The 24334-nt window shown below is 43.1% G+C and overlaps 2 protein-coding genes across 3 annotated transcripts in view; both read left to right on the top strand.

The window, feature by feature from the left end:
* The first annotated feature begins 505 nt into the window (after window positions 1–505).
* Window positions 506–9950, top strand: RRAD (RRAD, Ras related glycolysis inhibitor and calcium channel regulator). Its single transcript, XM_033943877.1, has 5 exons — window positions 506–653; window positions 2525–2882; window positions 3913–3986; window positions 5374–5578; window positions 9127–9950. The coding sequence occupies exons 2-5, from the start codon at window positions 2534–2536 to the stop codon at window positions 9402–9404; spliced, it is 906 nt and encodes a 301-aa protein (XP_033799768.1). The 5' UTR covers window positions 506–653; window positions 2525–2533; the 3' UTR covers window positions 9405–9950.
* Window positions 9951–15759: 5809 nt separating this feature from the next.
* CDH16 (cadherin 16) overlaps window positions 15760–24334 on the top strand; it is a 168770-nt gene continuing 160195 nt past the window's right edge. The window contains exon 1 of one of the 2 annotated variants that reach the window (XM_033943230.1): window positions 15760–15923. In XM_033943230.1, coding sequence (XP_033799121.1) covers window positions 15865–15923 — 59 coding nt within the window. In that variant the 5' untranslated portion in view covers window positions 15760–15864. Of the gene's footprint in view, window positions 15924–20893; window positions 20924–24334 lie in introns of those variants that run through there. The other variant, XM_033943231.1, reaches the window with a different exon arrangement.

The raw sequence follows: 24334 nt of genomic DNA, 5'->3' as shown, positions 1-24334 counted from the left end.
GTATAATTAATAGAAAAAATGGCATCTAATCATAGGCTCCCATATTTTAATAAATTTTTTATAATTTCCATTCTGTACCGCTATTGATCTTTCCATTCTATATATGTGACATACTGAATTCGAATTCCTATATATTAATGATATTTTTCAGAAGCCCCATTGTCTTTTTTTTTTTAATTGAAATGTATCTCTTCCTTTTCTGGCACCGTTCCTTACTGTGCTCAGGGAAGGGTTTTACTGAAGCTGGGCTCCCCTGCTGCAAATAGGTTCATGACCTGGGTGCCAGGATTTGCAGGGCATCTTAGCAACAATGCTAAAAAGCCCTCTCCCTCCCCCCCCCCCCCGGATTTCTCTGCAGCCTTGGGCTCTGAGAGGACAGCTGCAACGAGAGCTGACAGCCAGTGTGCATGGAACGTCATCGCACAAACTTCCAGGGCTGATTTCAGGAAGGGGGCGTGGCTAGGGCGGGCTTTCGCAGTGACGTCACCGCCAGGGCTGCCGGAGGCATAAATAAGGAAGAACGGGAGCCCGAGGGGAAGCGTCAAGCCAAGAGTAAAGGCATAGGCAGTTTCTGAGCTCACCCAGAAGAGTTAACGTGCCCAGAGAAGTCTCTTCCTTCTTGGTAGCACCAAGTCACTGCCCAGTACTTTAAGGTAAGTTTTTCGCATCATTCTTTGCTATCCTGCTTTTGTGGATCCCTCACCTTCCTGCACAGGGTGCTCGAGAGACCTCACGCCGCAAAAAGGCATTTACTAGCAGAGTTATAGGTACAATGTGCTTAAGGTATTGCTTGACTGCTGCTCTGTTGAGAGAATAAAACAATTACATCAGCATCCCAGTTCGGGAATTGAGTGGAGGTGTCATGGAAACTGTGGATTGCATTGTTTTGTAACAGTGCCAGTGGTTATAACTCGATTACCAAAAAAAAGCCCTAACTAAAATTATCTTCCGAGACTGTATTCCAAATCCAGATGTGCGCAGTTTTGTTTTCTTTTTTAAAGCAACTGTTACATATAAACCCTGGGCTTAGACAGATGCTTGGGAGGGGGGATACAATGAACTATAATTTGAGGTGATTTGAAAATCTACTACAGGAAAATAGCTTTTCCCCTAAAGCTAAAACAAGTGGGAGCAGTCAACCTGTTACTTCACTCAAATGATGTTCTCTTTGCAGTTTTTATGTATGTTCTGAAGTTTTAAAAGCAGCTAATTAAGGAAAGCATCCCTCTACTGTGTCACGTATGGTCTTAGCTGTTTTGGCTCTAGGAAGAAATGACATTCTTCTCCCCAAACCTCCAGCAGTACCTGCACATTTGTAAAACTATTTAGGGAGTCTAAAACATTTCAAACCTTTTCAACTGAACTGCACTGAGCTTGTAGGGCACATGGTGGGGGGAAAGAAGTGCTTTCCCATCCATAGGGAGATGGTGGGTTCTGTATTGAAGGAGATGTGAAAAAACCTAAAAAGGGAAACAGCTAAATGATACCACTTTGTATGCTGTTTCTTGATAGAAAACCTGGTTGCATTTCCATAGAATAATATTTCTTTTTTTATTTATGTCTTTATTGATTTTCCATTACTAACACAAAAGTGCAACACAATATTCATATCAGTAACAATAACAATAAGCACTTACATTCAGTCAGTAGCATTGCAACAATATAAGCCCCACCCTCCCCCCTCCACAATTATACCAAGGAATCACACTAAAGATATATCCCTCCCCTCCCTCCCCCTCTGGATGTGTTTGAATTATACCAGCAAAAAGAAGGATAAAGGAACTACTGTATAACAATTGTACAAAAGACGTCAATGGGCCACGAACTAAATTAAATATCTTAGAATGTCCTAGTAGAGAATGACACGGTGACAAAATTCATCACCGTTCCCGTCCCCGCGGAAAACCGCGGGAAACCATCTTCATGTCATTCTTTAAGGAGAGAGGGAAGAATCAGAGTATGAATGGCCACAACCACTGACCCGCAAGCTTTGCTTTGAAGAATGCTGGTGTAGAAGGACCGAGGTTGAAACAGACACTACAGAATGACAGTCTCTAGTATCCAGAGCAGATACTGTGATGTCATAATGCCTCATTCCACCAGTGCCTAAGAACCAATCACATCAGTGATGTCACAATGGCTTCATTATCCTTGGCTCACATAAGAATCAGAGTATGAATGGGCACAGCCACTGACCCGCAAGCTTTGCTTTGAAGAATGCTGGTGTAGAAGGTTGAAATAGAGACTAGAAAATGACATGGGATTATTTCCCTCGGTTATCTGCGGGGACAGGAACGGTGATGAATTTTGTCACCGTGTCATTCTCTATGTCCAAGTATGTCGGCATTTATTTTCTCATACCTATAGCTTAAACATAAGTTCACCCACCAAAAAAGAAAAATTAAGTCAATCACAATTTTTCCAATTGCGAGTTATCATCTGCATGGCTTCCCCAGTCATAATCAGAAAAAGCCGACATTTATATTTCTTTTTTTTTTTTTCTGGCATCCCTCTTTCCCCTCAGAAATCCTAGATGACTCTGAACCGCAGCGACAAGCTGAAAATCCTAGAGCGAAGACGCGGCAGCATGCCCTTCTCTGTCCACCAGCAGCTGCACCGGAGGAGCATGCCTGTGGATGAGAAGGAGCTGCAGGCCACCGTGCCGGCCGAGATTTCCAACCTGGTCCGCTGTCCGTCCTACAACCCCGGCGATGAGCATCGCGAGAGCTGGGCATCGGACTCCTCGGACTCGGTGATCTCCAGCAGCGACTCCGAGGACCACGTTTTAAAGGTCATTCTGCTGGGCGAGCATGGTGTGGGCAAATCCAGCCTGGCCAGGATCTTCGGAGGCATTGAGGACTCGCACGAAGCGGAGGAGGCAGGTAAGATTGGCCTTTAGACGTGTGACAATCTCGGCAAGAGTTTCCATCGTCCTCTGAAGTGAATATGCCTTTTGTTCTGGGAAATGCACAATGCTTTTCAATACAGAAGAAACTTAGCTTTTGATGTGGGAGGGATCAGCGTTTAGGTAAACTGGGACCATTGTATGAATCCATATAGAGGAGTCGTGGGGCAAAAGGTGTCAGTCACTCAGTGATGGGTTCTTCCAAAGTATACTTTATTAGTAAACAGCAGTATATTTTATTAGTAAAAAGTCATTTTCTCTACATCGTTCTGTTTACTAATAAAGGGGTCCTTTTACTAAGGCGTGCTAACAGATTTAGTGCACACTTAGCGTGCACTAAATGCTAAGGCGAACATTATATTCTGTGTGCGCCTTAGCATTTAGCGTGTGCTAAATCAATTAGTGTGCACTAAATCAGTTAGCACGCCTTAGTAAAAGGACCCCAAAGAACCCATCGCTGAGTGACTGATACCTTTTGCCACATATGGATTGTCCTCTCCGTCGTCGAGACCCTCCTTGGCTCTTCTCCGAGTGCCATTGTACGAATACCATGTGTCTAAGTGGCCCAGTGTTCCGCACGATTGCTTTTACAAGTTGTGCAAAAAACCCTGCCATTTTGTACATTTTATCTCCCTCCCCCCCTCAAATATCTGGTGTGGGCAAAAGTATGCCAGCTTATTTGCTGTTTCCTTTGGATTCTCCTGGATCAGCTACAGGGTTTGTGACACTGAGCTTATGTTACCGTGCACAGATTATGTCCTGACGTTAGAGCCCGATGAATGGATCTGGCTAAGTCATATTTAGGGGAGAGACTCAGAGCTGATGCTAAATCCACGTTGTGGGTCAAATCAGGCGGCAGATTGTCTTATCACATACTTGTGGGGGCATAAGGCATAGTAGGTCTCATTTTCAGCCTTCAGTGACTGGTCAGTATAGCTTTTCTCTTGCAAATTCAAGATATTGCTTTAATGTTTGGATTAAATGAGGACCATTATTTTTCCTTATAGGAAATACATATGACAGATCAATCATAGTGGACGGAGAAGAAGCTTGTCTGCTTGTGTTTGACATATGGGAGCAGGTGTGTGTTCAGGTGTTTTACGCTTTCTGTACAATTTGCATGTAGATGAGAGTTTTACAAATAATATATGTTCAGTAAGGATGTATTTTCTCAATATATTATTTACATTGTAGACAGAAAAAACCCCATGTTATTGTGTCAAGCTTAATTCTCTATTAAAAGAGGCTTCTTAGAGCCACCTTCTGCTATTTCAGTGAAAGGTTATTTCCTGCCTTATATTTTGTTTCTGGTGTCACCCTGCTAGATAGAGTCGGCTGTCATGGTGTCTCATATCAAATAGGCCCCAGCTCTAAGCAGAGAGATCAAATATTGACTCATAGGCAGCGGAACGCTGCTTTGTTGGGGGGGGGGGGCAGGAACTCCGCTCCTAGCGCACGATCTCTCAACAGCTTCCAAGTCCCCCACCCACCTCCTCCCGGCGCTTTAGTTTTAAATCTTCAGCAGCCGCCGTGCAGCGTGTACGAGCAGGCCTGCCCCGGAAGTAGAATGAAGGGTTCCGGGGCAGGCCTGCTATTTGACACCGCACGGTAGCTGCCTGAAGAATTAAAGCATAACACTGGGAGAAGGGTGGGAGGGAGGGTTAAAAGCAGCGACGGAAAATTTGGGGGGAGGCCCCCGTTCTGACCCCTATGTATTGACTAATACCCCAGAAAAGCCAGGATAAGGACACACCACAAAGTCATTATCCAGGCTGGCATCTTCTGTGAACAAATGGAGGGGTGCAGGTTACAGCGGTTCATAGACAACCCCGCGAAAGACAAAGGCGCGTGCCGACAACTGAGCGCAAGACGGAGGTGCGCGCCGAAGAAAATTGCAGCTTTTAGGGGATCCGACGGGGGTTTTTGTTGGGGAGCCCCCCCAGTTTACTTAATAGAGATCGCGCCGGCGTTATGGGGAGTTTGGGGGGTTGTAACCGTCCACATTTTACTGTAAACTTAACTTTTTCCCTAAAAACAGGGAAAAAGTGAAGTTTTCAGTAAAATGTGGGGGGTTACAACCCCCCAAACCCTCCACAACGTCCCACAACGCGGCGCGATCTCTATTAAGTAAAGTGGGCACGCCCCGCCGTCGGAGCCCTAAAAACAATAATTTTGTGCGGCGTGCACCCCCGCGCTGCACTCAATTGTCTGGGCGCGCTTTGTCCCGGCGCGCTTTTGACCTGACACCGGTTACGGTTCATAGACAACCCCGCGAAAGACTTTCCTGCTGTTACCCTCTGTAAACAGGGAAATACTTTAGGCAAAAACAAAATCCATATATTATATGTAGGCTTTTTTTTTTATAGATTACTTTGGCTTAAACATAAAAAGAAAGTTCTACAAAGCATTCATTATTTAGAGTCATTGGCTTCCAGGCAGGAGGAATCTAATCAATCATTTTTGTTTAGGATGACAGCCATTGGCTTCATAATCAATGCATGAAGATGGGAGATGCTTATATCATCGTGTACTCGGTGACGGACAAAGCCAGTTTTGAGAAGGCCTCTGAGCTGAGAATCCAGTTAAGAAGAGAAAGGCAAACGGAAGACATCCCTATCATTCTCGTGGGAAATAAAAGTGACCTGGTCCGATCACGGGAAGTATCCATTGAAGGTAAGAGAACCAGTTTCTGGATGAATGAGGCAAAGCCCGGCATTCACATTTTAAGCAGAATGGGTTTGGAATGAAGTGTCTGCCAAACTAGAAGTGGTTTTGATTTTTGACTGCAGGAAGGTTTAGAGCGGTGTTTTCCAGCCAATCGGGTTTTCAAGATATCTGCAATGAAAAGGCATGAAAGAGATTAGCATACAGTGGAGGTAGTGTATGCAAATCTGTCTCAAGAATATTCATTATGGATATCCTGAAAACCTGATTGACAAGAGGGTACTCCAGGACTGATTTGGGGGAAACACTGCTTTAGAGTAATTTTGAATAGGGAAGTGATTCCCAAATGTGTCCTGGGAGAACTCCAGCCAGTCAGGATTTGAGGATATCCACAATGATTATTCATGAGATTGACTTGCATACAATTGGTACGCAAATCTATCTCATATATGTACATTATGACTGTCTGGGGTTCCTCCTGGACAGGTTTTGGGAATCCCTGGAATAGGGTATACTAATTAAACTTTATTTATATACTAGTGTTTTAGCCCATTACATTCGTTACAGTAACGGGTGCTAGAATAGCCCCATCTATACCCTGACCCTGACCCCACCCATGCCCTGCCTCTATCATGCCCGGACCCTGCCTCCCACTTATCCCAGTCCCACCACCTCACCTTTCACCATTTCCTTTGTACCCTTTTGGCCCTCCTGACAGGGTCTTTACTTACCCGAGGCGGCAACAGCAGTCCTGACGTACCAACCTTTCCTCCCTCAGTGCCCCAAAGCAGCAGTGGTCCTACCATTTCCATCTCTCCCTTTCCCCCTTTCACACCCTCTACCATCTCTCTCTGACCCTGTTTCACCTCTTTTGCCATCTTTCCCTTTCCTGTCCCCCTCTGTCCTTCCCCAAGACCATCTCTCTCTCCTGCCCCCTCCACACTCCCTGAAGTCTATCTCTCCCTATCCCCTACCATCTCTCCTGGTCCCCCTAGAAGCCCCTCTGTCCTTCTCATCCATCTGTCTCTGTCTCTCTCTCCTCACCTCCTGCCTCTGCGGAGCTCTCGCAGCTCTTCCTCGTCCTCCTCCAGCCAGGCTTCAGCCATCTGCCGCCGCAGCCTGCAGCCGCCATGGCTGACATCCGCCTCGGGGGATTCTCACGCATGTGCACTCCTACCTGCGGTGCCCTACAGCGCATGGAAAACGGGAGCACGCAGATGGGAGTGCGCATGCGCGCTTAGGGCATTATTATATTAGATTTCTGTGCATGCTTTAGTTCTTATTCTGAGTTCCCCCTTATGTATCTGTTTTTCTTACCCCAGGATTTACTCAGTTCTATTTGAAGTATAATTTTGTCTCCCCTCCCCCCTGATACCCTATCATCTTTTCTACGCAGTTTATACCATGGCCTGAAATGTCTTGGTAGGTCATCCGTTTACCGCTCAGCTACTTTTGGCTACGATTAAATGTAAGGTCAAGACCATAAACTAAGGGATGTCCTTTTTGGGCACTTTGAAAGTATAGTATGGGGGTTAGATCATCCATCCCAGAAGTGGCTTTCTGCAAGTTTCTGAAATATTTGAAAGTAAGGGGTATTAGATTCTTATTAAATGAAAGGTGCAGTTCCGGAACGTGCTATGATGCTGAACGGTATGATAAATTTTAATTTAATTTTTTTGGGGGTTTTTTTTTTGGGGGGGGGGTTTGGCCTTTTACTTTATAACATTTTTATTGAAGAAATGCAATAAATACATAATAATATAACACAGTAAAATAGTCATTACATTTAATTTGACCATATTAATTTCTAATAAATGTTTATCATTCCTTCAAAATAAATTTTTAAACAGGACTTATTCATAGATTTTGTTTAGAATTATAGGAGTTTTGATTGAGCACAATTAATTTATAACGTTTTTGAGCACAATTAAACAATGTTTTACTATGAATTCAACTGCAAAGAACATCCTCCTACATCACATTTTTCATTTGCATAAACATTTTATCATTCCTCCAACATATATTTTAATATATCTAAACTATTTTTCCCTATATCCCCCCTTATTACTTTATATATATATATATATATTAAAATCATTCCAATTTCCCTCCCTACCCTAGAATGAAAGGTGACATAAACATCAAATAAACAAAAATATAAAAAAAAACCAAAAACATAAAAACATTTATTTATATCTAATATAAAGTATTAAGAATCATACTTCTTGCTTTAGAGGATAATTTTTGTATATAAGGATCCCAGATTTTTAAAATAATCGTGTTCTTTTAGGAAATTTATGAACCTCAAATAAAATTAAACGATGGAATTGATTCCTCCAATGCCAATAATTTGGAGGATCTTTTTGTAACCAATATTGTAATATGCATTTATGACCAATCATACATGCTTTTTGTATTATTATTGTATATTTACTGATTTCTTCAATAAAAATGTTATAAATTAAATGAAAGGTGCCATATAAAGAAAACCTATCTGTGTTTTGTATAGTGATCCCTCTGGTGCTTGCTGCATTAAGATTTTCTGACTTATCATGTGCACTAGGAATAATTGTGAAAAATCAATTGAGACAGGCATATAAGGACCATAGAAATATATTCTTTTTAAGTACAGTGGTACCTCGGTTTACGAGTGCACCAGTTGCAAGTGTTTTGCAAGACGAGCAAAACATTCGCAAACTTGGTGCCTCGTAAACCGAGCTTACCTCACTGTATGAGCGCCCTCCCCCCCCCCGCGATCCGGCATCCCCCCCAGCGATCCGGCATCCTCCCCTCCCCCCGCTCGCATTGCCCCCCTCCACCGCGATCCTACTTCCCCCCCCCCCCCCCCGAGCAGTCAATGACACCCTTTACCCGACTTGGCACCGGTGCCCGAAGATCCTCCCTTTTCTGGCGCGGCCTGGGCTGGGTGGTGCGCATGCTCAAAGCCTTCTGGTCTCGCTCTCAATCTCGGAGAGAGCGAGACCAGAAGGCTTTGAGCATGTGCAAATGCTCAAAGCCAGTCCAGCCCAGCCCAGACCAGCAGAAGGAGGATCTCCGACACACCGCCCAGCCGCGCCAGAAGAGGGAGGATCTTCGGGCACCGGCACTGGTGCCAAGTCGGGTAAAGGGTGCCATTGACTGCTCGGGAGGGGGGAAGTAGGATCGCAGTGGAGGGGGGGCAACGTGAGTGGGGGGGATGCCGGTTCGCAGGGGGGGGGAAGCTGGATCGCGGGGAGGGGTTTGGAACAGCGTCTGATTCCTCAAGGGGGGAGGGGAGAATGGAGTAGCGCCGGTAGCCTCGTGGGGGGGGAGGAGGTGGAACCAATCAAAGCAGTTTCCCTTACTTCCTATGGGGAAACTTGCTTTGATATACGAGCAATTTGGTTTACAAGCATGCTTCTGGAACGAATTATGCTTGTAAACCAAGGTTCCACTGTAGTTGATTTTTTGTTTTAGTGCTCACTGAATATTGTATAAGTTGATGTATGCATTGCTGCCATGTTCAGCACTAGACAACGAGGACCCAAATTGATCTATACCCCTTTTTCTCATTACAGAGGGTCGTGCTTGCGCAGTGGTCTTTGACTGCAAATTCATCGAGACATCTGCTGCCCTCCACCACAATGTCAAGGACCTGTTTGAGGGGATCGTGCGTCAAATCAGACTCCGGAAAGACAGCAAAGAAGACAATGCCAGGCGACTGGCCAGCAGCAAACGAAGGGAAAGCATTGGCAAGAAGGCGAAACGGTTCCTTGGGAAAATTGTAGCGAAAAACAACAAGAAGATGGCGTTCAAACAGAAGTCCAAGTCTTGTCACGATCTGTCTGTGCTTTAACCGCTCATACTCCGCCTGGTGATGCCGCTCGCGGAGACTATCGTTGGACTAGTACGAGGGCGGATACTGGCAGAGAAGGGCACGGTGGCACCTTGAAAAGACTATGCGAAGCTGTCTTCTCTGGACTTTGCATTATTGCCTTAAAATCTATACGCAAGACCGGGAAACTGCACCAAGACAGTTTCTACTGCACCAACCGCTCCTCTCTGGTGCTCTGTGGAGGATGGATGCAAAGTCAAGGAGGACGCCGGTATGGACGGAGGATTGTCCTCGCTTGCCTCCTTTGTATGACAAAACTTGAAATTTTGTACGCAGGCTCGTACGCACTTTTCAGCATAAAATAAGCCGTGATATTTTTTTTAAAATTTTAATATAGTTCATGAAACCACATAGGCACAGGGAGGAAAAATATTTATAGTAGAAGTGTGGGTTAAAAAAAATATTTTATTGAAGTTGACTTGCACTTCCTTATGTATTATCCCTTTAATATGTTGTTTACATGATGATTCTTTTGATAATAAAGTGTTATTCCCTGTTATACTGTAATCATATGATTGCCTGTTTCTTATGCAAGTTATGACTCTGGATGAAACGTCTGTACTATATATTTATTTTTATTTAGTTATTTAGTTAAAAATTTATTATCCACTCTGTCCCAAGGTCTAGGTGGAGTATGGGTTCAGATGCATAATAAAAAGAGAAAAATAAATAAAATATAAAAATACATTCTATGTGCTATGCTTTTTAGCGCACGGTAAATATTAGCACGTACTAAACGCTAATGTGTGCATGTTATCCTATGGACATGTTAGTGGTTAGCGCACACGTTGGTATAGCGTTCGCTAAACATGTGCTAAAATGCTTAGCACACCTTAGTAAAAGAGGGTCTAAGTATACCGTGCCCAAATATATCTGATGTAAATTCTACTTTTATATAGTGCCATTTTAACAATCAAATATTGCACACCTATACACAGATATATCGCTATAAGAGAAGAAAAAAAAAATAGGGCTCCTTTTATCAAACCGTGGCAGAGCTTTTTACCACGGGTAAGTGAGATAAATGCTCCGACGCTCATTCGGTTCCTATGAGTGTCGGACCATTAATTTTGCCGGCCTGCGGTAAAAGGTTCTACTGCGGTTTTAATAAAAGGAGCCCAAAATGAACAATGTGTAGTAGGAAAACCATTTTAAAGACATGACAAGTTCCTGAGCTGATGCTAATGTTTTCTCAACGGTTAAATCTAAGGAATTTTATAAGCAGAAAACGTGTGTCTCTTACGACGTAAGTGCTTTCATTCTGAACATCCCCTTTTATAAAACTACTAGTCTTTAAGCCCGTTACATTAACGGGTGCTAGAATATATGTATGTCTGTCTTTCATGACTCCCGCTGTCTTTCTTTCTGTCTGTCTCTGTTCCTGGCCCCCTTTGTCTATTTGTCTTTCTGTATATCTCCCTGCCCCTGTCTTTCTTCTTTTCTTTCTGTCTCCCTTCCTCCCTCTGTCTGTCTGTCCAAAGCAGCATTCCTTCCCCCTCCATTTCCCTCCCCCCACACCAGTTCCCTGTGCACCTTCCCCTGTGTCTTTCTTCTTGTAGCGTTTCCTCTACCCCCTTTCCCTTCCCACAGTCGCGACTACAAATGCGGGCCCGAGTCCTTTGCCACCCCCCTTCCCTTCCCTTACCGCGGGCCCGACTGGCGATTTAAGCAGCGTGTCAGCACTCTTCACACACTGCTTCGGGTCCTTCTACTGCCCTGATTTACTCTGGCACATCTGGAGCAAATCAGGGCAGTAGAAAGGCCCGAATCAGCGTGTGAATACTGCTGACACGCTGCTTAAATCGCCAGTCGGGCCCGCAGTAAGGGAAGAGGGGGGGGGGGCGACAAATGACTCGGGTGCCGGGTAGCGGAAAGTTGTAGGGCTCCTCGGTGGGGGCGCTGAGTGGCCGCGAACCCTCTCCTCCCAGACCCCCCTCCCCCGGAGGAACGGAGATCGGCAGCTACAGCCACTGGCTTCGGCGTCATCTATCCACTGCGGCCAACCCTAGCGGAAACAGGAAGTAGTCAGAGAGGGCGGGCCGCAGTGGACAGAAGACAGCAAAGCTAGCGTTAGCGCAGTGTAGTGCTTTTCTCTTTATTTTTAAAAGCGGGTGAGCCGGCGAGAAGGAGGAGGTGGTGGTTTTGGCAGTGAGGAACAGAGATCGTTGGTGGCGCGAGATGGAGAGCAGGTGACGTAAAACCCGCGCATGCGCACTCGTGTTTGCGCGACGGGATCAGGGAACACGATTTTTTTAGTGCGCATGCACGGCCTATCATTTTATTATATTAGATGCAAGAGGTTGTTAGTGCCAGCCGGTGCGCTGAATGCTCCGATGGTCACAGAGTTTCTATGAGCATCAGAGCAGCACAGAACATTCAGCGCACCAGCTGGTGCTAAAAACCTCTTTAGAGGGCTTAGGATCTAAGGGGATATTTTACTACAGTCTAAGGGGAGTGTGTGGGTCAGGGGTTAGAGCTACCTGAGGTTGTGGGCTCAAATCCCTCACTGCTCCCTGTGACCCTGGGCAAGTCACTTAATATCCCCATTGCCCCAGGTACACTAGCTAGAGTTTGAGCCCACCAGGACAGATAGAGAAATATGATAAAGTATCTGAATGTAAAACCACTTAGAATATAAGTGGTATATAAATAAATACATTCCTATGGGTCCTGCTGTAGACAACATGCACTAATCTTTAGTAAAAACAAAAAACTAAAAGAAAATCCACCCTAAGTTTGTACTGGAGACAATCGAGCAAGGCTGGTTTTAGAGGGTAGCAACTGGGGCCTCACACCTTCCTGAAGTTGAAAGAAACATAACGAGAGGTAAACTTTGGAACCTCATCCCCAGTCCTCCACATGACAACACAGGCCCTGCAATAGAGGTTGAAGTGGCTCACTGAAAATCACAAGGAATGGTAGTAGGATTTGTACCTTGCCTTCCCTGAGTTAGGTCCCACTTTTTACCCATAAACAGTGGCGTAGTAAGGGTGGGCGGCGCCTCCCCCTTCCCTGCACCTTTTAAACTTTTCCGGTGTGAGCAGCATGCCCACTTCGGTGTCGGCTTGCCCTTTGATGTCACTTCCTAGGTGCGGGTCCCGGAAGTGACATCAGAGAGGGCGCCGATGGATGATGCCGACACAGGCAGCAACCTCGCGTCAGGGAAGTAAAAAAGGTGCGGGGGAAGGCAAGATGGTGTGCAGTAACCCGTCTTCACAGTGGCTAATCCAGGTCATACGTACCTGGCAAGAACCCAAAGAGTAGCAACATTCCATGCAGAATCCCCAAAGAGTATCAAGATTCTAGAATCCCAAAGAGTCACTCTTGTGAGCGTGTGGTGCAGAATGGAGGTAGTGTTCCCAGTAGTTCATAAGAAGTGCAGTAGAATGTTTTAGAGAATTCACAATATGACAAACAGCAACATTTTTAGATTTAGAAAGAAGGCAGTAAGTCTGATTGCCAGTGATGTCTGTCTGTCCATCTGTCATAGGTGCCCATGTGTATAGGAGGATAGACTATTTATGAATGAATTGACAGCTATTCTCAATAGATGTAGTAAGAGACCTGATGCTCCTTATTATACAACACACACAGAACATTCTTTAAGGGAAAATCTCTTCAAAATAGAACAAGAATTAAAAGAAAAAAACATGAATTGGAAGAATCTAAAAAAGAATGGAGGAATTACAAGAAGTCATGGCAAAATTTATAGAATTCATGAGACACACAAAGATAAAAAAATTTAGGAGACATGAAAAAGATTATGAACATGAGAATATACATGGAATAAACAGACTAGGATGACAGGTGCTAAAAAGGTAGCATTTGAAGAAACATCAGCTGAATTGGATTGGAATAGTGATGACAGTATAACTGTAAACCAAAAATCAAAGCATGATTCAACAGAACAATACAAGAGGAAATCACAGAGGTATGAATGTAAAGTGATGAAACCAGGAACGATCAACAACAGTGAATATTTCGGATGTAACACTCAATTGTCAGCAGTTACAAGTACTCCAATTAGGATTGAGGTTTGTGCCATCCCAAAAAGGTGATTCATTCAAATTACAGGTGGCATTTCTCAAATTTATATGGAAATTACAGTTATAATTATATTTTGAACAGAATCCTCCAGGGTATGATATATCTATTTATCAACCAAAATCAGTATGGATTCCACTGGGACCCATGAATGTGAACATATCTATTTAGAGAGATCTAGTCCTGAAGGATTTGAACCAACTCGAGATAATGTGCCACCAGGGATATTCAAATTTATCAAAAAGAGAAAGCAAGGCATTGAGAAAGTTAGTAGAAATGGCCCATTTAATAATATTGAGAGCAGACAAAGGCAATGCCACGGTGATACAATCAAGACAACATTATAATATGGAAGCAGAGAGCCAATTGTCCAATGGTATAGAATATCTATGTGCGGAGAATGATCCTACACCAAGATTGTTAAATCAAATTAAAGAATGGGAGATGGAAGCTGCAAAACAGGGAATGATTACTAGCAGGGAGAGAAGATATTTGGTGGAAGAATATCCTAGAACACCAAAGATTTACTTTGTGCCAAAAAATACATAAGAATATCACCAAACCTTCTGGTCGACCAATAGTTTTGACCAGGGGTTCGATATTGGAACCTTTGTCTAAATTTATAGACTACTTTCTACAAAAAAAGGTAACAAAAAACATCAGATTTAAAGGACACGTTGCATGTTCTAAGAATTCTGGAGGACTCAGGAACAACTTCTGTCAATAAAAAAAACCTCATACACACAAATATAACTGAGATTTGTATAAATAATAATAAACAAAGTGGAGAAAAACAGACCTCAATACTTTGGTTCATAGCACACAAGGCGTTTTTCTGGAACCTCTATCATCACTGGTCTGTAAAAAACTCCACAACAAAAATAATAATCATTCACACATGATTCTTATATATATATATATATATATATTTTTTTTTCTGTTTTTTCAGTATGTCTTATTCTTCATAAGAGGTCCGCCATGATAAATTTGAAATAAGCCAGGCATTTGATCTCACGCTGTGGCCATCTTGAAGAATTCAGTCCCATTTTTTGGTGGTGTCAGGATGGAGGAAGAGCTGAAAGAATCTCCCCTGAGGTAGCCCGTTGGAGAGGCGAAACAGAAGGACCCCTGTCGAGAAAAGTTTGGATGGCTTGACCCAGTGCTTAGAAGTAGAGAAGAAGCACTTAGAAAGATAAGTGAACTATGGGCTCCTTTTATCAAGCCATGCTAGCGGTTTAACGCGTGTAATAGCATACACTAAACCACGGAATGCACTAGCCGCTACCACCTCCTCTTGAGCAGGCGGTAGTTTTTGGCCAGCGCAGGGGTTAACACGTGATGAAAAGTCACGCGCGTTAACCCCGCTAGCGCGGCCAGATAAAAGGAGCCCTATGTTTTCCTGGGTGCAAGCTAACAAATAACTGATTGTATTGCCCTGATAGTTTTCAGTTGGCATTTCCATTTTTCCTTTTGCTGCCATCTATTTTTCAAGTTCATCTTTGTGGACCTCTTATGAAAAATAAGACATACTGAAAAAACAGAAAAAAATATATATATACACACACACATGCATGCATATATATATATATAAAGAATCCTGTGTGAATGATTATTTTTGTTGTGGAGGTTTTTTTACAGACCAATTACAGTTATAGTTTTCATCTTCACCACCTCCACCAGGAGGCCATTCAATGAATTTACTACCCTTTCAATGAAGAAGTATTTCTTCAGGTTATTTCTAAATCTATTCTCTTTCACCATCATCCTATACTTCCAGAAAGCGTTCGACAAGGTCCCGCACACAGGGCTTATGAGGAAACTACTAAGTCACGGAATTGAAGGGGACGTATTGTGACAAACCCAGGTCCGTTTCGGGTTTTGGCCAAAACAAACCCGAATCCGTACCGGGTTTTGCCCCAGTGATCAGGAGTATTCACAGTGCACCTAGATGCAGGAGGGCTGATCAGGTGACCTGCCAATTGATTGATGAAGCTGACTTCTGCTCTGATTCTGACATGTAGGTAGAAGAGACAGGGCAGGATAAGATTAAGAGAAAAATCCTACACTCCATGCAGACCTGTCACTGTCAGAAAGCTTATTCAGTTTGAACAGCCTGTTAAAATCAGGGCTAGGGAGAAACCTGCCTGTAATAGCAGGAAGCAAGCCGGTGTGTGGAAAACCCTTCCCCCCCCACCTTCTCAGAGGGGGAGTGGTTATCCACAGGATATAACGAGGCACAGGGGACACATGAGGGGGAGAGAGGAGAGACGGGAGAAGGGGAAGCTGAGAGGAGGCAGTCTCTCACAGACTGTCCCATGCTGAGGCAGATGAGTTACCTCCTGTCTGGGACACTGGAGTACAGCCAGAAGGAGAAGCCATGGAGGGGCAGGAAAGCTGTGTAGGAGCTGACACTCTGCCAACACCCATGGAGACCCAGTAAGCCTAAGATTGGGATTTAATTTCTTTATGCTGCAAGCTTGTCTCTTACCCGTTTGAAGCCAGTGAAGCTCTCCTGGGAAGCCACATGTTTGAGGTTTTCTGTAAAGCAGGAATGTGTGTGTTTTCTGACAAACCATTTTGAATGTATTTCCTGTATGATGATTCAGCTGGGAAATCTCGATGGTCCTGCACAGCTGTGCCTGATTGCTACAGCAACGTTTAGAGGGAAACGTTTGCTTGATTTTGAACTCTGAATAATGCTGTGATTCTTATGTGTTCTGGACTGTTGGATAAAAGCATTACTTATCTGATTATTACTGCTCTGGTGAAGAGAACTGTATTTCTTGACTGATTAAAGTCCAGAAGCAGGGGACTGTACACAAGGCAGTGCTGACCCAGATTCAACTGCCTAATTATATTATTGTGAACCTTTGTATTTCATGCAATATCAGTCCATCTTGAACTACAAGGCTGTTGCCTATATTTTTTTGATTTATTCAACCAGTGGTTGAAATAAAGTTTATTTTTGCTTTGCCATTTCTGACTAAGATGCCTTTATACTTTGCATGCTGATAAGTTTAGAATGTGCCTGTTCTAAAGACCTGAAGGATCCCTTAGTGGAAAGGGACACGTCGGGTTTCAGCTTTGGTCACATTCCCAGGTGCTCGTTGCGCCTTACAGGAGCCCGGGTTGTGACAGTATTCAGATGGATAGGCAAATGGCTAGAGAATAGATTGCAGAGGGTAAGCATAAATGGGAAATTCTCGGACTGGGAGAAGGTGACTATCGGCGTGCCCCAGGGCTCGGTTCTTGGGCCCATCTTATTCAATATCTTCATAAATGACCTTGAAGAGGAAACAACAAGTAATATAATCAAGTTTGCAAATAACACAAAATTATGTCGGGCAGTTGGGTCACAAAAAGACAGTGAAGATCTCCAGAAGGATCTAAACCAGCTGGAGGAATGGGCGGAAAAGTGGCAGATGAAGTTTAACATAGACAAATGCAAGGTGATGCACCTGGGTAAGAAAAATAAGAAACATGAATATAAAATGTTAGGTGTGACATTGGCCAAAACCAAACAAGAAAGGGCCCTGGGGGTGCTGATAGACAGGAACCTGAAGCCGTCGGCTCAATGCGCAGCAGCGGCAAAGAAAGCAAACAGAATGTTGGGCATGATAAAGAAGGGGATCACGAGTAGATTGGCGGCTGTTATAATGCCGCTTTACAGAGCAATGGTCAGACCACACTTGGAGTACTGTGTCCAACACTGGTCTCCATACCTAAAAAAGGATATAACCCTGCTGGAAAGGGTGCAGAGGCGAGCCACAAAGCTAGTAAAAGGTATAGAAAATTTGAGCTACAAAGAACGCCTCGGAAGACTGGGACTGTTCACCCTCGAGAGGAGGAGACTGCTAGGGGATATGATTGAGACTTTTAAAATACTGAAAGGATGCGACAAAATAGAGCAAGAAACATCGTTGTTCACATTGTCAAAAGTGACACGGACAAGAGGTCATGGACTGAAGTTGAGGGGCAGCAGGCTCAGGACAAACGTCAAGAAGTTCTGTTTCACACAGCGAGTGGTGGACGCTTGGAATTCTCTCCCAGAGGAGGTGGTGACGGAGACTACCATTCTGGGTTTCAAGTGTAAGTTGGATTCACACCTCCTTGCAAATCACATTGAGGGATATGGGTAATCAGGATCTCCATCTGGGAGCACCTGGCTTGGTCTCCGCTTGTGCGGATTGCCAGAATAGATGGACCTAGGGTCTGATCTGTTATGTTCTTATGTTTAAATCTGTCCCCACACGCCTTATGACGAAGAACACTGATCATTTTAGCAACTGCCCTCTGGACTGACTCCATCTTTTTTAAATATATTTTTGAAAGTGTGTCTCAGAATTGTACACAAAATTCTATATGAGGTCTCATAAGAACAAAAGAACATAAGAATAGCCTTATTGGGTCAAACCAATGGTCCATCAGGCCCAGTATCCCTTTCTCACGGTGGCCAATCCAGGTCACTAGTACCTGGCCAAAACCCAAGGAGTAGCAACATTCCAGCATCTCAAAGAATAGCAAGATTTCGGAACCCCAATGATAGCAACATTCCAGAGCTGAGATTGTGATGTCATAATGCCTCATTCCACAGTGCCTCAGAAGCAACCTCATAAGTGATGTTACAATGGCTTGATTGTCCTATACTTGCAACACATAAGAGCATATGAACAGCCATACTGGGTCAAACCAATGGTACTTCAAGCCTAGTAGCCCATCCTCACGGTGGCCAATCCAGGTCATTAGTACCTGTCAAAAACCCAAAGAGTAGCAACATTCCATGCTACCGATCCAGGGCAAGCAGAGGCTTCCCCCATGAGTTAATAACAGACTATGGGCTTTTCCTCATCAGTCTTATACAGAAGCAATCTATAGGAGTAAGTGAAGTCTTCACATGAGCGTTACATGGGAGGTGGGGGGAGGTGTTGGTTAACAGGTAAGCTATGGAAAAAATTTTCCCTCATATTGTACCTTACTGGCTATTTCGCTGATCATGTCTCCCTCTTCCACAAAAGTTCAATGTCCCTCCAGTAACATCTCCCACTCTGGATCCCCCTCCTTACCTTTGAGAAGTCTCTCCCAAAGCACAACCCCTATCCCCTGCTCATATTCCACCACAAGAACCCCCCTCCAATCCCCCATTCTTCCCGTAACAAATCACCCAGCCTCTCCTCCAAGACCCTCCAACACAACAAAGACCCTCCCCAGACTAAACCATACCTCTCCCCCAACCAAAATTGTTTATGTGGGGGGGGGGGGTTTCTCTCTGAAAAGTATATTTTTAGTTTTATATTGTGCTGTTTTGTCTGATTATTGTGTAATTGGTTTGGTTGGGGGTTTTTGCTCTCCATTTCTTTTCATTGCCACTGATATTCCAGCTAACCTATATTCAGCTAAAGTAGATCCTAAGTCTTGAGAACAGATTGTTCAGATTATGGCAAGGGTGGTTAATGTATAAAATAGCCTCCCAGTGGAGGTGGTGGAGGCAAAGACTGTATCTGAAATCAAGAATGCGTACTTCAGAGGTTGGAACCTAGGACAATACCAGGTGGACTTTAGTCTATGGCCCAGAAATATCAAAGAAGAAACAAGTTAATTTAATCATTTATTTTTTAATGAGAATAACTAATAGGCAGACTGGATGGATTGTTCAGGTCTTTATCTGCCATCATTTACTATGTTGCTATATTACTAAAGGAGAGAGATTGAGAGAGTAGAGTTGAGCCATTGGTAGGGTTGGGCAGACTGAATAGACCATCAGCCATTATTTTCCCTGCTTCCATGTTTCTGAGTATTTACTGTTACCACAGTGCAACAGAGAGAGGATAACTTGGGCCTCCATAGTATGCTATCAATAAAAAGGAACAAGGTTATGAAATGAAACGAAAAATGTCAAGAAAAGTGTAGAATAACTTGTAGGTTTCATGGCTCCACATCATTCTCTTCTTGGATGGGCTGAGAACTTTTCAGCGGCCCCTCAAATTGTGATGTCACAATGCCTCTTTCCACCTACGTCTAAGAGCCAACCTCATCAGTGATGTCATAATGGCTTGGTTTCCTTATACTTGTGCCCATGTACGAGATGCATTTGCCTTATTAAACAAAAGTGTCAAGAAAAGTGTGGGATAACTTGTAAGTTTCAGGGCTCCCCATCATTCTCGAGCTGAGAACTTTTCAGTGGCCCCTCATATATATTAAAATTTTATATATATATATATATATATATATATATATATATATATATATATATATATATATATATATATATATATATATATATACTAGTCTTTAAGCCCGTTACATTAACGGGTGCTAGAATATATGTCTGTCTGTCTTCAGCACACACCTCCCCCCCAAATGTCTCTCCATGGCCCTCTTTTGTCTTCCCCCCCCCCCAGAGCAAAGCTGTCTGTCCCCAGCACACCTCCCCCCAAAGCAGCCCCCTTTTCCTCTCCCGCTGACTCTCTCTCTGGCCCCCTTTCTCTGTCTGTCTTTCTGTCCCTCTCCCTGCCCCTGTGTCTTTCTTTCTGTCATTTTTTCCCAGTTCCCTGTGCAGCAGCATTTCCATCCCACTTCCCTATGCAGCAGCAACAGCATTTCCCTCCTATCCCCCCCTTTCCTGTGCAGAAGCAGTAGCAGCATTTCCCCCCCTTTCCCTTCTCTTACCTTCTCTTCCGTGCTCCGTTCGGCCCCTCCCCCTTTTTTTACTGCCGTTGTCGATCCGGCCTGCTCCTGACCCTCCCACCGCCGACAAACCTCGGGGCTCCAGCCGCGTAGGCAGCACTTTAAACACGCTGCTTCGCGGCCTTCTACTGCCGATTTCCTCTGCTGCGTCTGTCTCTGATGATGTCATCAGAGACGCGGCAGAGGAACTCGGTAGAGAAGGGCGCGAAGCAGCATGTTTATAGTGCTGCCTACGCCGCTGGAGCCGGGAGGCGACGGAGAGGGCAGGGGGGTGCTAGCGGCTGCCAGCTGCCGCTCCGCAGGTGGAGAGCAGGGAAGGGCCCGCATGCGCACTTGTCTTGCCTCGCATGAGGCCAGACTGTAAGCCGCGCATGCGCACTTCCTATGGGTCGCTACAGCTCACGGAAAACCGGCGCACGCATAGGAAGTACGCATGCGCGGCTTACCATTTTATTATATTAGATAGATATATATATATATATTTACACATTAAAAGCTAGGTGCCACCTAGGTTTTGTTTTACATTTCCACGTATTTATAAAGCACAAACAAGTCAGTTGATTTGTAATTTGTTTGGCATTCAGTGCTTTTGGGGAAGTATTGTTTAGCAGTAATAGGCTATAGATAGCCTTGGGCATTTTTAGCATGGTCAGTGATTGGTATACTATTAATGAGAAAGTGAATAATTGACTAGCAAATCTTTATAATAACACTCATGCAGTTTTGCTTCTGTCCTTCAAGAGCTCGATGAGGTAAGAAGCAATTTTATGATTTTACTAAAAGAACTTTTGTTAACACTTTGTCTTTTCTACTTTCAAATCATAATCTGGAAAGAATGTCTTGTTTGCATGTCACTTAACAAAAAGGTCACGACTACCCCAGTGAAAGGTTTCAACAAACTACATTCCTTTTTTTAAAAAAAAATTGAACTGATTTTTAAAACTACAGTGTCATAAACTTTGTTATTAATTAGAATTTTACTTCCGTTTCTTCTCTTCATTTTTCCTTCACAGGATTCCCTCAAAAAATTAGCATTTTATCCTCCTCCTTTACTAATGCGTAGTGCGGGTTTTAGCGCCGGCAGCAGTGGTAACTGCTCTGACGCTCTTAGGAATTCTATAAAGGAGGGGGCAAATGTTGACGTTATTCTAGAAGTCAAAAGGATAGTTGAGTCTCCTCTACATGTGTATATTTTTAACCCGATTGAGCACTATTTAATCCTTCATATGAATCGTGGTCAACTCTTAAGTCCACTGTGACTAATGAAAAATATCTCTGTTGTTATAGGGTTCCCTGTCTCATAAAATGTTGACAGGTTTCTAAGTTTGAACAGATGAATGCTTAACAGGGCAATTCTTTTTTATTATTATTTCTTTATTAATTTTCAATTTAAATCAAGCTAAACACTTGTACAGAAAGCAATAGTCATAATATCAAAATAATCATAAAGAAATTAAACATCTAATAAGAAAAACATGTATTATTTAACTATTTAAGCTCAAGTCCTCCTAACAGGGCAATTCTTTAAACTGGCATCTCGTAGGAGGGGCTGCTGAAAAGTTCTCAGCCCAACCGACAAGGTTGGTGCAGTCTCCATCGAGGGCTGTACAGTTAGTCCAGTGATTTTCCACTTTTTTTGTTCCATCGGAAAAATACAGAATGAAAAAAGTAGAAAATCGCTGAGCTAAGTGTACAGCCCTCGACAGAGACTACCCCAGCCATGTTGGTTAGGCCGAGAACTTTTCAGTTGTGCCTCATATAAGGGCCCCTAAGGCTACATTAAAATTGTGAAAAGCATGAAAAAGTGTTATCATCGGGGACTTGGAGACGATGAAGGCACTAACACCAGAGACAGAACAATTAATTTTTTATTTTTTTTTTTTTTCCTTCCTTTATTTATCATTTTAAAAATTTTAACAAAATCAAAACATTTTGTACTGAAAGATTGTCAGATCGAACACAAAAAATAAGTAAATCATTAACATAATAAGAACAAAATTCAAATCGGACAATCTCAAGTCCTCAATAATTATGTGATCCAAGATATATATAAAAGAGTGAACTTTTAAGGAAATCAATTGTAAATTCTATATAATAAAGAACAGTATCATGTGTCTGACTTGAGGAATTATTCTATACCAAGTCCAACAATTACTTAGTTGTTATTGTGGTAGTTGTTGTTATACCCTCTTTTTCCAGACGTTTCAGTGTCAGAAAAGCTGTAAGTTGAGATGGCTCAAAAAACACATACTTATTATCTCGATATCTTACTATACATTTACATGGGAAACGTAAAAAGAAAATGCCACCCAGCTGTGTAACTCCTGCTTTCAACAAAAGAAACTGACGTCTACGATTCTGAGTTTCTCTACTAACGTCTGGAAACATTTGACAGAACAATTAATTATGTTTCATCTAAACAAGAAGCGGATGATGTGTATTGGTTCTCTATCAGATTGTTTGTTCATAAGACAATGAAGACTTAATGGGGCCCAGAATCAAAAGAGAAAAACGTCCAAACACCGGCCTATTTCGGCACTTGGACGATCATAAGTAAAAAAACATCCAAGTGCCGATAATAAAACCGGGTTTTGGACGTATTTAAAAATGACCTAGGCCTTCATAGTGTCGCTGAATAAGCAAAGCTAAATGGGGCGTTTCAGGAGGAGTGTCAAGGGCAGGAGTTGGGCGGGACGTGGGCCGGCTTAGACTTAGTCGTACAGCATGTATATCCGAATGTTATACAGCCCAGGATCGACAGAACTTGGACGTTGTGACTTAGACCATGTAAAACATGGTCTAAGTCACAAAAACCCACCTAAAGTCACCAGATAAGCACTGCAAACACATAAAACAGACCCCCGCGCAATACCCCAGTGATCACCAACCCCCCAACCCCATAAAAATTTTAATCATAACTTTAAAATTCTGCCTCCAGACCATCATCACCTGGCCACCTCCCAATTAGTAATATACTAGCTGATGCCCCGGCGTTGCACGGGTATTTAATTATAGCAATAACACTGTAAATGGATTCAAATAAAGATACTTTATAGTGGTGAATGAAATTATTGTTTTACAGCTTAATAAAAAGTACAATATTCAAATTATAATGTGAAATATTTGACAAAATGAATACAATACAACTAACGCAAAACGTGATTATAAACAACATTTTTAGTTTCACCTCCAGGAGCAAGAACATATAAATTCTTGGGTGAAGAGACCCCCAGAACATATCACCCCAGGTAGTGAGGGATCAGCATACCAAGTTTCGTTCTAATCGGTCAAGCCGTTTTTGAATTAGTGTGAGAATGGCAGCTTTTTACTTTTTTTCCATTGACATGAATGGGTGAAATCTGATGTTCTGTTTGTAGCTCCGCCCACGTGTGCAGGTGGGCCACGAGACCCTCAGAACATATCACCCCAGGTAGTTGGAATTACTGTGAGAATGGCAGCTTTTTACATTTTTTCCATTGACATGAATGGGTGAAATCTGATTTTCTGTTTGTAGCTCCGCCCACGTGTGCAGGTGGGCCGCAAGACCCCCAGAACATATCACCCCAGGTAGTGAGGGATCAGCATACCAAGTTTCGTTCAAATCGGTCAAGCCGTTTTTGAATTACTGTGAGAATGGCAGCTTTTTCCATTTTTTCCATTGACATGAATGGGTGAAATCTGATTTTCTGTTTGTAGCTCCGCCCACGTGTGCAGGTGGGCCGCGAGACCCCCAGAACATATCACCCCAGGTAGCGAGGGATCTGCATACCAAGGTTCGTTCAAATCGGTCAAGCCGTTTTTGCGTGATCGCGGCACATACACACACACACACACATACACACATACATACCTCCGATTTTATATATATAGAAGATTAAATCATATTATTTATTACAATATTATATTTAAATATTTTTAAACTCTTCCAAATACTTTCTCCTCCCCTCCCCCCACCTTGGATGTGTAAGGACATCTAAGAAATAAAAGATATATCTCTCTTATTGTATGTTAACAAATGCAGTCAGTGGGCTCCATACTTTATTAAATATATTGCTAAGACCCAAGCATTCCGCATTCATTCTTTCATATTTATATGTATTACACACACTTTTGTAGTTAAGTCTGTCATAACATTTCCAGTTCCTTGTGATCATTTGGATGGC

This window comes from Geotrypetes seraphini, chromosome 4 (assembly GCF_902459505.1).
Source record: "Geotrypetes seraphini chromosome 4, aGeoSer1.1, whole genome shotgun sequence".
Lineage (NCBI taxonomy): Eukaryota > Metazoa > Chordata > Amphibia > Gymnophiona > Dermophiidae > Geotrypetes > Geotrypetes seraphini.
Note: the sequence above shows the minus strand (reverse complement) of the source record. Positions and strands in the feature narration are given on the sequence as shown.

Bases quoted from the DNA above. Each gene is read 5' to 3' on its own strand.
- RRAD (XM_033943877.1), top strand. From the start codon at position 2,534: ATGACTCTGAACCGCAGCGACAAGCTGAAAATCCTAGAGCGAAGACGC. The intron at 2,883-3,912 runs GTAAGATTGGCC...TTTTCCTTATAG, and splicing joins GCACGAAGCGGAGGAGGCAG to GAAATACATATGACAGATCA. The intron at 3,987-5,373 runs GTGTGTGTTCAG...ATTTTTGTTTAG, and splicing joins TGTTTGACATATGGGAGCAG to GATGACAGCCATTGGCTTCA.